Raw genomic sequence first — 13,153 nt, forward strand, 5'->3', positions numbered from 1 at the left:
GAACTACTGAGTTGGAACCTTAGGAAGCCTTTGTCTTTAGTTCAGGGTGTTGTAAAGGGTAGAGGTGGAGAGTTTACTAGGGAGGGAGGTGGGAAAGGTGCAAGAATGCTGATCATCTTGCTTAAGGTTTACCTAGAATTGTTGACTTCTGAATTCTTTCAGTATATTACAAAGTTAAACATCAGTGAAACTGTTAATAATACTTTTATTAATGAGAACCAGATAAAGTTGGGAGGGACAATGGATGTGATTGTTTCTAACAGTGGCCTCTTCTTCCGCATCTGGTTCCTGCATCTCCCTTGTTCCTATGCCTTTTCTATGTACCCCCCCCCCGACACACACAATATAATACAAATACAGATAGCTATCCTGTAACTGTCTTTCAGAAACAAGAGAAATGCGGCAGTATATGAGCTTTCTTGGGAAAGTTGTAACGTCAGTCAGGATTACCATTATAATGGAAACCTTACTTGTCTGCTTCTGATTTTGCCATCTATGGGGTCACCCAGAATCGGACACAACTGAAGTGACTTAGCAGCAGCAGCAGGACAGTGCTTGGGTGAAATGTACCTTTGCAGTATTTATGAAGAATTTCCAGTGTAAATCAATGAATTTAGAATTTTGCCTAGAAAATTTAAATTACTTAGTGAAAAATTGCTTTCAAATTTATTCAATATTCATGCTTATATACAGTTGATTTAATAATTAGAAATCAGTACACCTATTTATTTACATAAGCTGCTTTTAACAGGATTGCTAAGGCTTCATTGCTTTCACAATATATAATTCAGTAATGTAAGTTCAGTCAGATAGAGAAGGAGAAATATCATATGACATCCCTTATGCTGCTGCTGCTGCTAAGTCGCTTCAGTCGTGTCCGACTCTGCGACCCCAGAGATGGCAGCCCATCAGGCTCCCCTGTCCCTGGGATTCTCCAGGCAAGAACACTGGAGTGGGTTGCCATTTCCTTCTCCAATGCATGAAAGTGAAAAGTGAAAGTGAAGTCTCTCAGTTGTGTCTGACTCTTAGCGACCCCATGGACTGCAGCCTACCAGGCTCCTCCGTCCATGGGATTTTCCAGGCAAGAGTACTGGAGTGGGGTGCCATTGCCTTCTCCCTTATATGTGTAGTCTAAAATGAAATGATACAAATGAACTTACTTAAAAAACAGAAAGAGACTCACAAACTTAGGAAATGAACTTTTGGTTGCCGAGTGGGGAGGGATAGTTAGGGAGTTTGGGAGGGTCATGTACACACTGCTATATTTAAAATGGATAACCAACAGGGACCTATTGTATAGCACATGGAACTCTGCTCAGTGTTATGTGCCAGCCTGGATGGGAGAGGGGTTTGAGGGGAGAATGGATGTGTGTATATGTGTGGCTGAGTCCCTTTGCTGTTCACCTGAAACTACCACAGTATTGTTAATTGGCTATATTCCACTACAAAATATAAAGTTTAAAGTTCAGGGGAAAAAAGAATAAATAGTTCAGTTTTTTGTTTTTTTTTTTTTTTTTTTTGCTTATGTAGGTAGAATCTTCACCCATTTAGTAAAAAAAAAAAAAAACTGGTTTTGTTTTTTAATGTAAAGTACAAAATTGTATGTACTCATCAATTCCTGTTAGTTTCTAGCCCAGCATTATTTGGGGGCATTCATGTTTGTGCCTGGTGTCTTTTGTATTAAATGGACCCTAGAAACCTTGTATGCGGTTCAGAGAAGAAAATGTGGCTTTCAAAGAGGTTCTTTTAATTGTGCTCATAAAGCAGTTTTTCAGATGTTACTTTCCTTTGAAAAATGCCCTATGCTTAAATTTTCCTAGAATAAAGCATCCTACCAGGTAAAGGGTTTAAGAGATCTAGGCCATGCTTACTCAATGAAATGCAGCAGAGTGGAAAATAATTCTGGTTTTGCCAGCTCAAGAAAATTGATCTAGTAGTTAAAGACAATTATATTATTTAAAGAGTAGCTGTTATATAGACATTAAATTATTAGGAGTAGATTTTAATCTTTGGTAAAATTTTGTGTGATGTTTTGGCCTGAAGGAATGGAAGTCTGTGATTTGAAGAATTACATGGAAGCAAGCATGAAGCTGTGTTCAAACTTGGGTGCTTGTTTTTCAACCCTTGTCCTTTTAGTGTGAAGACCAGACTGAGTCAGATCGCTGAGAATTAAATGGGGAATACATTACTCAGCACCTTGCAGGGGTGGGTCAAACACCCTGCCTTTGAAAAGTTATTCTTTTGCTTAGTAAGCCGAGAAATTTCAAGTTCACCTGCAAAATGAAAGCTCAGTATTTTGTTGATTAACCAGTTTATTTGAAAATGGTCTCTCATCTAGATGTGCCCCTGTCTGTTCTTGTGTGATTGCATCTGAAGTGACTGGCTGATTTGCCGGTGGATTTTATCTACAGTACCTATACTGTTGGGGAGCTTGTTGCTCATGGAGTATTCCTGATAGAATCTGTCCCTTGACTTGAATGAGAAGTTTGGCATATTAGGGAGGAAGATGGGATATGCTTATTTTAATCTGGTAAATGGGAATGCAGGAAGTAAGGGGAGCAGTGATAACACTGAGGAAAAGTATAGGGGTCCTGGCTCAGATGCCCACTAAGGAGAAATATTCCTGATAAAATGTTAGCCAGAGAATGGAATACAGTTGGTTTGGGGGGTTGATCAGAGCAGGTGGCGCCTAGAAAGGAGTGCAGAGGCTGACAGAGAGGAGGTCCAGGCCTTTTGTCCTGGGGCCAGCTTTGCTGAAATGAGGAAGGAGCCTACATCTATAGGCGAAGAAATAGATAGATTAGGATGTAAAGGGCAAGCCAAAACCAGGAGTAAATTTATTTTTACGTATATAAGTTTTACACCTTTCTTTCAAAGCTGAATTTGTCTGGAAATAAAGCTGAGAAAGAAGACTTAAACAAGGTCTTTGAGATATTTTTTGTTTAACCATGTTAGTTCTCTCACCTTACTTTCCAACTCTGGAAAACTTCGGGAGAGTCCTAACACAGCTCAAGCACCATCACCATTCCCATCATCATCTACTAGCATTCATGAAGTGGACAACCAGAAGCTTTGTGTTTTTGATGAGAAGTCTTTAATTACGGTCCCCTTCTGTTTTTACAGGTAGCCCAGCCATGACCCACAGGAACCTGACTTCTTCCAGCCTGAATGACATTTCTGATAAACCAGAGAAGGACCAGGTAAGCCAGGAATTCTTGCTTCTTTAAAGTGTAAGACTAAATGTGTGTCTAGAAGATGCTGGGAAGAGATGAGAAATGGTGGTTTCCTAACTTCAAATGAACCAATATGTGTTGATGGCTTTTTTCCCCCCACCCCCTCACTTCCTTGGAAAGAAGAGGAAGCAGTTTGTGAAGGGATTTGAAATCCAGAAGATAAAAGTTAGCTTAGTCCAGTGGTCTTCACTTGGGCAGCTTAAATATTGAAACTATAGTTCTCTCAGCTTTAAGATAGTAATAATAACTCCTACCTCAGGTTTATTATAGTGCTTAAATAAGGTAATTTATGAAAAAAGTGCTCTGGTGAACTGTCAAGGGCTAGGGAATGCTGTCTGTTGTGAACTTTAGGGGGATACTTCAGGCAAAGGTAATGATAGTCTTGTTAGCTGTCTATTTGCTTGTTAAAATAAATGGTAAGTACCCCATTTGAAATGAAAAGCAATTACGTTTTGAACCTCAATTTGTTTTCTTTTAAAAAGAATATAATAGAAACTGGATCGTTTTCCTAGTTGAGTGAGTATCTAGACTTGAACTAGTTAAAAATGTGACTAGGTATAATTTTGTACTTTGTTGCTGTTCAGTCCCTCAGTGGTGTGCAGCTCTTTGCGACCCCATGAACTGCAGGACGCCAGGCTTCTCTTCACCATCTTCCAGAGCTTGCTCAAACTCATGTCCATCGAGTCAGTGATACCATCCAACCATCTCATCCTCTGTCATTCCCTTCTCCTTCTGCCTTCAATCTTTCCCAGCATCAGGGTCTTTTCAGATGAGTCAGTTCTTCACATCAGGTGGCCAAAGTATTGGAGCAACAGCTTCAGCATTAGTCCTTCCAATGAATATTCAGGACTGATTTCCTTTATGATTGACTGGTTTGATCTTGTTATCCAAAGGACTCTCAAGAGGCTTCTCCAGCACCACAGTTGGAAGGCATCAATTCTTCGGCACTTTTGTACTTTGCGTTAAAGAATAAAATGAGTAATTTGAGCTAATGGGTTGAAAATTCTACTTGAATAAATAAATAAACCTCAATTATATAATCCTAAGGCAATGACACCTTATTTACAACTGTGTTTCTCTTTAGACAGAGGTTTTCAGACCTTAATGAATTCCCAAAAGTACTGGAAAGGTAAAATTATGTTCTTTCTTGTAAAGTGACTTTGGTTTCTTTATTCTCCTTTTAACCAGCTTTGGAATAACCCTGTCCCCAGTTTCTCCTAATCCAATACACTTTTCATATTATTGTTCTTACCTTTCCCCTCAGGTCAAAAGCTTATACTGGCTTTTATCAAGTTCAGTTCAGAATATGCCAACTTTGAAGATTCTCTGAAATCTGGTGTAGTCTTTCTCATTTTAACTTACCTGTGTTTCCCAGAAGAGAGACTCTGCTTTGGTTAGGCTTAATTACTGACCCCCCCGCCCCCCCTCTGCTGCCCTGCCCCAGCATTGAGATTAATTCTTGACTTCTAAAGTTGCTGCCTACTCTTAAATGCTAGTATGGATAGCACTCCTCCCTACCATTGGCCTACCTCTTGAAATACTGTAGAGGATGGTCATCTAAATATTGAATGCATTGGTAGAATCATAACAGTACTGAAAGGGAAAACGCAGTCTGGACTTGTTGAGAATTTTATGCGAAACTATTTTGTACGTTTTGGCTCCATAGATTGACAAAGCAGCATTCTAATTATGAGATTTATTGGAGCCTTGATACAGGATAAGGAAGTTAGGAATATCTGGGTTGACAATTTCTCAGGAAGACTTCTTTTACTGGTGACAGTTCTTCTCTTGTCGGGCATTTGTCAATAGCTGCTGGTAAATGTTGAGAGAAATTTTCTTACCTTCTTGGTTGTCTTCATATCTGAGCATATACAAAAGAAATTTGATAGTTTCAGATGTGTATTACATAAGATTTTGATTCCCGTGTTAGAAGAAATAGGTTGGAACATTATGATTTGGGGTGTTGATTTAACTAAATAAAGCATGGGTCGTCCTTAAAACCAGAATCTCTGATGCCTATCTCCAATGTCTCCTATTCACCCAGGTTCATATGATGTTGAAACAAGGAAGATTTAATTCAGGAATTTTGTTCTTTTTGTTTTCAAAGCTAGAAAATGCAGGTGATGAGTATATCATTATAAAGAGCAACTGTCCATCTTCGTTTATCTAATACAATAGCCATTGTTCATTCAATGAACCCTTCATCCCCTCAAAGAGAAAGAAACTTCATCCTTGCTTCCCACCAAAGAGTTTGAAGAGGCGCTTTGTAGCTGACCCATGATCTCCTCTATAATCAAAAGTAGAGTACAAATGCAAACTAATATTTCCAGTTTATATACCTACAGTCTGCTTAACTTCAAATACAAAAACTCCTGGATCATTTTCTGGTGAGAAGAGGAAAATAGGCTTGCTAAGAAGATGAAACCCTGGCACACACACACTCAAAACCCCGCAATAAACTTGGGCTTTTTATTTTTTAGCCTGCTTTTTCTCTGTTTGGGTAGGAAAAAAGGTTGCCAGGCTCAAATTTGTTTTGAAAAAGCTTTTATAATTAATTAGCCAATGTCCTGGAAATGATCTTGGCAGTAAAGTCAAACTTGTTCGGTATGCTTTTCCAAGTTGGCCCAAAAAACTTCCATCCAACTGGCACTGAAGTTTTCTGATGGACTGATTATTCTGCCTGGATACAATCTGAATGAATAGTTGCGATGGTGCCTCACAGCTTCCTGGAGCTATATAACTTCACAGTAGTGCAAGTAAATGTAATGTTCAGAGATATGAAGAGGAGCAGAATTTCTCTTTCTGACAGCGACATAGTGACAAAATTTGAGGGCATATTTTTTATGAGATTCTGTTTGGGGAAAACAGAAGAAACAGATCTGTGGACTGCACTTTTTCTGTTTGGCTCTGCCAAGCCTAGTTCTTACGATTTCAGTAGCGGCTGCTTTATTGAGAAATAGCTCACAATAGTTAACAGCAGAAGAAAACATCGCCAAAATTTAGATGATGCAATGCTTCAATAGTATTCCAACTTGGATGTTATATTTATTAGGCAAAAAAAGGGAAAACACCTGGGGAGAAGTAGATTTTTAAAAAATACATCTGGAGCTCATTGACTTGTAAATGTACATAAATAATCTCTATTTTGTTGCTGTGGAGGATTTTTTTCTTCATTATCCAGTTATCTTCCCCAATTACCTTAGACTGATTTGTTTTTCTATTACCTTTTATTTCTTTTCTGTTTTTGAAAAAAAAATTTATAACTTCTGTGGGTGCTTATCAAATCCGATGGGTTAGCTATAATTTTCATGTGAGTATGGAATCATCTGTGAGAATAAGAAAATTCCTTCTTACTATTTTACCTTGTAGCTTTAACTCTCTGGAGGAAATACTGTGTTCAGTGGTACAATGACTTTTTAATTTATTTTTATTTTTTATTTTTGTGTTTTTTAGATTTTTTTTTTTTTGGTGTGGATCTTTTCTAAGTGCTTATTGAATTTGTTAACACTATTGCTTCTGTTTTTTATGTTTTGGCATTTTGACTGTGAGGCGTGTGGGTTCTTAGCTCCTCAACCATAGATCAGACCTGTACCCCCTGAAGTGGAAGTGCAGAATCTTAACCACTGGACTGCCAGTGAAGTCTCTCTACGATGACTGTTTTAAAAGGGATTTTTTTTTTCATGTTTAGCAGTAATGCAATAACATCTCACAATTACATAAATGTTAAGTGAAATCACAGTCTGTAGATTGCAGTGAAAGCAGTCGATAAATTTCTTGCAGACGCTTAAGAGAGACACTTCTGCACACATATCCTTGTAACTTCTTAACTAGTCATCACTTCCTTGATACTGGTTATTTAGCAAGCTTACCTGAGAACTTATCCATAGGTTTCCTGGTGGAACTGGGCCTAACGTTAATTTCTAAAGGGTACTGCAATCAGTTTTTGCATTATCTTTAAGTACACTATTGTCCTTAATAGTGTACTTTGTGATATCTATTTTTGAAATCCTTATCTGTGTAGAGATAGACCTAAATTAAATTTTTTTGTCAGGGAATAAGAGGATGAAATCAGTAAACCATGTAGAACTTCAAAGCTGCTCAGCCATGACTGTCTTAAAATGGAATCTAGAAGGATATATCTTGTGATTGGACATCCCCCTAATCCTTTCTTACACATGTGGAATATAGGAGCGAGTCACCCTGGTGGCTCAGATGGTAAAGAATCCACCTGCAATGCAGGAGACTTGGGTTTAATCCTGGGGTCAGGAAGATCCCCTGAAGAAGGGAATGGCTACCCACTCCAGTCTCCTTGCCTGAAGAATTCCATGGACAGAGGAGCCTGGCAGGCTACAGTTCACGGTGTCTCAAAGGGTCTGACATGATTGAGCAACTGACACTTTAACTTTCACCTAAATTCAGCTAAGATGATACTTTCATTATTTTGATTTCCATCCTGAGGCTCACATACAGCTTCCCTTAGCACTCATAGCTATTTCGTATTCATAGTGATGGAAAAGTACAATAGCACCTGCTTTTCTTTATTCACCACTCAGACAGAAACCCCTCTGTTTCACACAGAGCACGGGTGGTCTTGCTCTACTCCTCAGAGAAGACACAGCGGTGGGGAAGGGCTTGTATTTGCTCATGTTATGATACTGTCTTTTGCACGTGTTCAGAGACCAGTGAGACACTGCTGGTAAAGCTCCAGATGGAATCACATCTGTGAAAACCTGAGAAGAAAGGCATGTTGTGAGGAGGTGGTTACAGTCATTAGATGTGCTTAGTTACTGTGGTGTTAGTAACTGCAGAGAGGGTCTCTGTGGCTGCAGGTTTCCTTTGACCAGGAGTCCTTGATGAGAACTGGCAACACCACGGCAGTGGTTATCTTTGGAGCCCCTTTCCCAGGGGTTTAGCTTGTCACTGAGATAATGAACAAAACTGATGTTTGTCATTCTCTTTTCCTTCTCTACAAGAAATTTAACCTTCTCTAGCCTCCTCCTTCCACCTTGTGTTCTCTCCCATATTCTGAAAGATTTAACAACTAATTGTTATTGGTAGAGTTTGAGAAGCACAGATATTCCTACTGATTTTAAAAACCTGTGTCCCAATTGAAACTGACAGTTGAATTTCCCTATTTTCATACTGTTGTGTTTCCTGTGAAAGCCATTTATCTAGATCAGAAAGCTAGCCTTCCTTTAAAAACAGGTTTTGTGTCAGCTTGAAAGTGAAGTAGATAAACTTGTCTCAAGTAATCTAAGCTCTATGTTGTGTTTTCAGGTGAGAAAAGGAGAAGTCTTTTGTAAAATTTAGAACCATGTAAAATTTAAAGCCAGCTGCAGCAAATTTGAACTTCTTCAGTTCAGTTCAGTACAGTCACTCAGTCGTGTCTGACTCTTTGCGACCCCATGAATCACAGCATGCCAGGCCTCCCTGTCCATCACCAACTCCCGGAGGTCACTCAAACTCACGTCCATCGAGTCAGTGATGCCATCCAGCCATCTCATCCTCTGTCGTCCCCTTCTCCTCCTGCCCCCAATCCCTCCCAGCATCACGGTCTTTTCCAATGAGTCAGCTCTTCGCAGGAAGTGGCCAAAGTATTGGAGTTTCAGCTTTAGCATCATTCCTTCCAAAGAACACCCAGGGCTGATCTCCTTTAGAATGGACTGGCTGGATCTCTTTGCAGTCCAAGGGACTCTCAAGAGTCTTCTCCAACACCACAGTTCAAAAACATCAATTCTTTGGCTCTCAGCCTTCTTCACAGTCCAACTCTCACATCCATACATGACTACTGGATAAACCATAGCCTTGACTAGATGGACCTTCGTTGGCAGAGTAATGTCTCTGCTTTTGAATATGCTATCTAGGTTGGTCATAACTTTTCTTCCAAGGAGTAAGCATCTTTTAATTTCATGGCTGCAGTCACCATCTGCAGTGATTTTGGAGCCCCCCAAAATAATCACCCCATAATTGTAGGCTGCTGAACTCACTGATCCATGTAAAGAGTATATTCTATGCTAGCAAGTGTTCTTGGTGGTAGGGTTCCAGAGGTAAATGAGACAGACAGATCTTTTGACACGTGGAACTTCTGTGCTTCAAGGGACAGATAGACAATAAATAACAATGATAAGTAAATAAACAAGTAGGATAATGTTATGCAATGCTAAGTGTTATCTATAGTAGGATAATATGGAGAGGTACAGCAAAGCTGGTTTAAGTAGGAGGGTTACCCAGAGAAGAGAGGTTCTGGGCAAAGAGGTTTCTAGGCTGAATGAAAAGCAAGAGGAAAGCCTTGAGGCAGGAATGAGTGTGCTGTATTCAAGACAGAGGAAGAAGAAAAATTCCAGAGTGACTGGAGCAAAGGAAGCAGGTATGCAGAGGTAGATGAGGCCAGGGAAGGACACAGGGGGACCTTTTAATTGTATTATAAGTACCAAGAGACACTGTTGTAGGAATTTTACCTCGAGAGTGGTGTGTTCTGATTTACTCTGAAAAAGATCACTGAGAATAGTGTGTGATGGGATGGAAGAATCTGCTAATGTTCTGGATCATCTGGTGTTGTTCCTATAATTAAACACTGGATGAACACCGCAGTGCAGTAAACAGCTCAACAGACAAGAGCCAGTTTCTTAATGGGTTTGCCGTAGGTGTCAAGACCTTATTCCTATCAACAAGGCAAGTTCTTCTATACCATGAAAGTATTATAAGGGAGAAAGTGAGTTTTCTAGTTAGCATATTTCCCATGCACTATTAATTAGTTTTAATTATTAGTCACTATTAATAAAAATTAAAATGTTTTAATGCACTAGAAGTGAGCATAGGCCACCAAGAGTAGTGAGACTGAGCTTATGAGTGATTGTATCTGTTTACGTGCTGTTTTTGATATTGCCTGGTAATGACTCATGAGACCTTCACCAGAGGTCTCTCTAAGAATTTAATGGTGATAAGCAACTAATTCCTTATTGTTCTGAAAGAGGCATCAGGATGTGTGGATGAAGGACAGAGTGGCATAAGGGGTTCCTGAGCCTTGATCTCATCTGTACCTGTGAAGTGAGTGAGTGTTAGTCATGCATCTGACTGTTTGTGACTCTTTGGGACCCTATGGACTGTAGTCTGCCAGGCTTTTCTGTCCATGGGATTCTCCAGGCAAGAGTATTGGAGTGGATAGTCATTTCCTTCTCCAGGGGCTCTTCCTGACCCTTCCCGATCAAGGGTTTCCTGCATTGCAGGCAGATTCTTTACTGTCTGAGCCACAGGTACCCATGAAAGAACTAAGAACTCCAGGAGCACCACAGGGCAATCCCATGTTCACCACTGAACAAATGGCATTGCCGGGTTTATATGCCTTAAATGGTTATCTGGCATGTTTTTTTATTTGATGTCCCTTTTTTTCTCTTTTCAGTATGTAGCAGTTTGCTGTATCCCAATGCAAAGAATATACTTAGAATAGATTGTAGAGAGTAGTGGAATGCCATCAAGAATTACCTTTTATGGATGTCTGCTCTTATGTCACATATTACCTACCTCTGATCAGACGTCATTAAAAAAAAACCCCAAAACAAAAAACACCTTTTTTTCCCCTCGGAAGTGGGAAACCAGAAAGCAACAGTCCCTTTTGGTAAACACCCTAAGGGCATGTTTAAAAAACCTTTCCAATAAGTATAACTATAAACATTGACTTATTCTTTACCTGCTGTAGTAACATTTTATTATCTATGCTATGCTATACTAAGTCACTTCAGTCGTGTCCGACTGTGTGCGAACCCATAGACGGCAGTCCACCAGGCTCCCCCGTCCCTAGCATTCTCCAGGCAAGAACACTGGAGTGGGTTGTCATTTCCTTCTCCAGTGCAGGAAAGTGAAAAGTGAAAGTGAAGTTGTTCAGTCGTGTCCGACCCTCAGCGACCCCATGGACTGCTGCCTACCAGGGTCCTCTGTCCATAGGATTAATAGTGTTTTTTAAACTTTAGTTTTTTTCTGATTTGTATTTATACAAAATTGCTATAAAAATTCAAGCAGAAGAAAATGAATAAAATAGAAAATGAAAGTTCACAAATTCTCACCCTCAAAATAACCACTATTAGCAGGTTGATACAGTCTTCTAGACTTTTTCTAGTCATAAAAATATATATGCTTACTTATATAAGTTACAAATGAGATCATACTGTTCTGGAACTGGATTTTTTAGAAACCTAACAATACCTCAGACATCTACCTTGTTTTCCTTAAAGGATACATAGTGCACATGTTTCATTTAAGTAATCTGTTAATAGATATTTACTTATTTCTTTGCAATTACAAGCAGGCCTTTAAGAAATGTCCTCATTGTAACTGAGTTTTTTTTTTTTTTTTTGTATGTTCTTTCATGAGTCCTTCTGAAGGAGAAATTTTTGTAAGTGGAATTGCTGGATCACCTTGTATTGCCAGTTACCTTCCCAAAAGATTATGTCAGTTTTGTCCTAGGTGTTTTAAACACTTGAATAAATCTTCACTGCTGGAATACTGTTGGCCAGTCACATTTGAGTTTCTCTTTTGTGATTCACTCCACTAAAAGCTTAGCGACTGAATTCAAGTGAAAAGTATCCCAGTTACTAGCATCTGCCTCCTAGTTCACTTTGGGGACTTTTTTTCTAGAAGCTGAAAATATCAAGGCTAAAACTGGGTTTATTTTCCTGATCTAATTGGATCTCTGAGCTGGCTAATCTGCCTTTTATTTTGAGGTAAAGAGTTGAGAAATACAGTGGTCGTAGACTTGGCTGCCTTTGTGTTTCTGATTACTTCTCCTTAAGGCGAAGCTATTCTCAGTTCTGAGAGACACCCTGTGACTTTGCGAGAATTTCCTTGGCAACCAAAAATGGCTTCCTCTTAAGAGCCCTTCTTGGTGGTCAGCGTTTGGAACTAAAAGGATACTTGCAAGAAAGGTTGAACACGTATTTTTTTTGAAACCCTATCCAGCACATTTGCAGCTTGGCCCCGCATCTCTTTCCTCTCCAGTCCCCCACCCTCCAGAGGATTCTAAGTGAACTTACATACATACTGTAAAGCGAGTTAAATGAAAAGTTTATGCCTTTATGAGGAGTGTTGTCATCTCGGATAACTGATGAAAAGATCAGCAGATTATTCATTACATGTTGAGAGGTATTTGCAGATTTTGCTGTTTCCTTACTTCCGTTGCAACAGGGAATCTCTGTAGAGTAGATTTACAAAGAGGTCAAGCCATGGGAGGAAGTGTTTCTTGCTCATCTTCACAAAGAGAAGGGTTTCCCACTGTTTCTGGCTCACTTGTCTAAGTGGTCAGTGGTAGTTGATTTTTTCACCTCCATGGAGTCTCGTGATCTTATCAGTTGCCACAAGAGCTTTCTGATATCTCTGGGTGTTACCACCCATGGTCTGGTTTCACTCCTTCGTATTGAACTGAAATGAAAACTACCATGCTTCTGTTTTCTCTGCTGCCATGTTAAAATGGCAGCAGTAATTCTTTCCACAATCTGAAGGGCAGTGGTTAGTCACTCCCAGTCAGTATTACTGCCTAATCAATGTTTAGTGTATAAGCATACAGGAGGCTAGAAGTAATCAAATCAGTTTAGAGGACACCATTGTAATTTCAGTATTAGTGGCACTGATGCCCATTCAGGGGCTGTCTCTGAAAGTGATGAGTCTGTCTGTTCCTCTCTAAAGAGTAATTAATGACAGACATACATTCAGCACTTTTTTATACTAGTGCTTTGGATGGTATTATCAACCCTGTTTTATATTAATATGTTGGTAAATTTAAGGTACAAAGACATTAAGTAGTTTTTTCTGAAGTCAAATGGCATCTGAGTGGTAGCACTAGCCCTGGGGTTGTGCTCTGAACAAGTACAGTGAATTCTGCTTCTTTGCCGTATGGTTTTTTTAGATCCTAAGCCCCAGGTGTTTGATTG

At 39.5% G+C, this 13,153-nt stretch overlaps 1 protein-coding gene across 6 annotated transcripts in view; it reads left to right on the top strand.

The window, feature by feature from the left end:
* Nucleotides 1-13,153, top strand: part of SLC4A4 (solute carrier family 4 member 4) — a 370,094-nt gene that overhangs the window by 215,797 nt on the left and 141,144 nt on the right. For all 6 annotated transcript variants that reach the window (XM_069594319.1, XM_069594322.1, XM_069594321.1 and 3 more), the window contains exon 7: nt 3,124-3,200. In XM_069594319.1, the coding sequence (XP_069450420.1) occupies nt 3,124-3,200 (77 nt within the window). The remainder of the gene's footprint in view (nt 1-3,123; nt 3,201-13,153) is intronic.

This window comes from Ovis canadensis, chromosome 6 (genome assembly GCF_042477335.2).
Source record: "Ovis canadensis isolate MfBH-ARS-UI-01 breed Bighorn chromosome 6, ARS-UI_OviCan_v2, whole genome shotgun sequence".
NCBI lineage: Eukaryota > Metazoa > Chordata > Mammalia > Artiodactyla > Bovidae > Ovis > Ovis canadensis.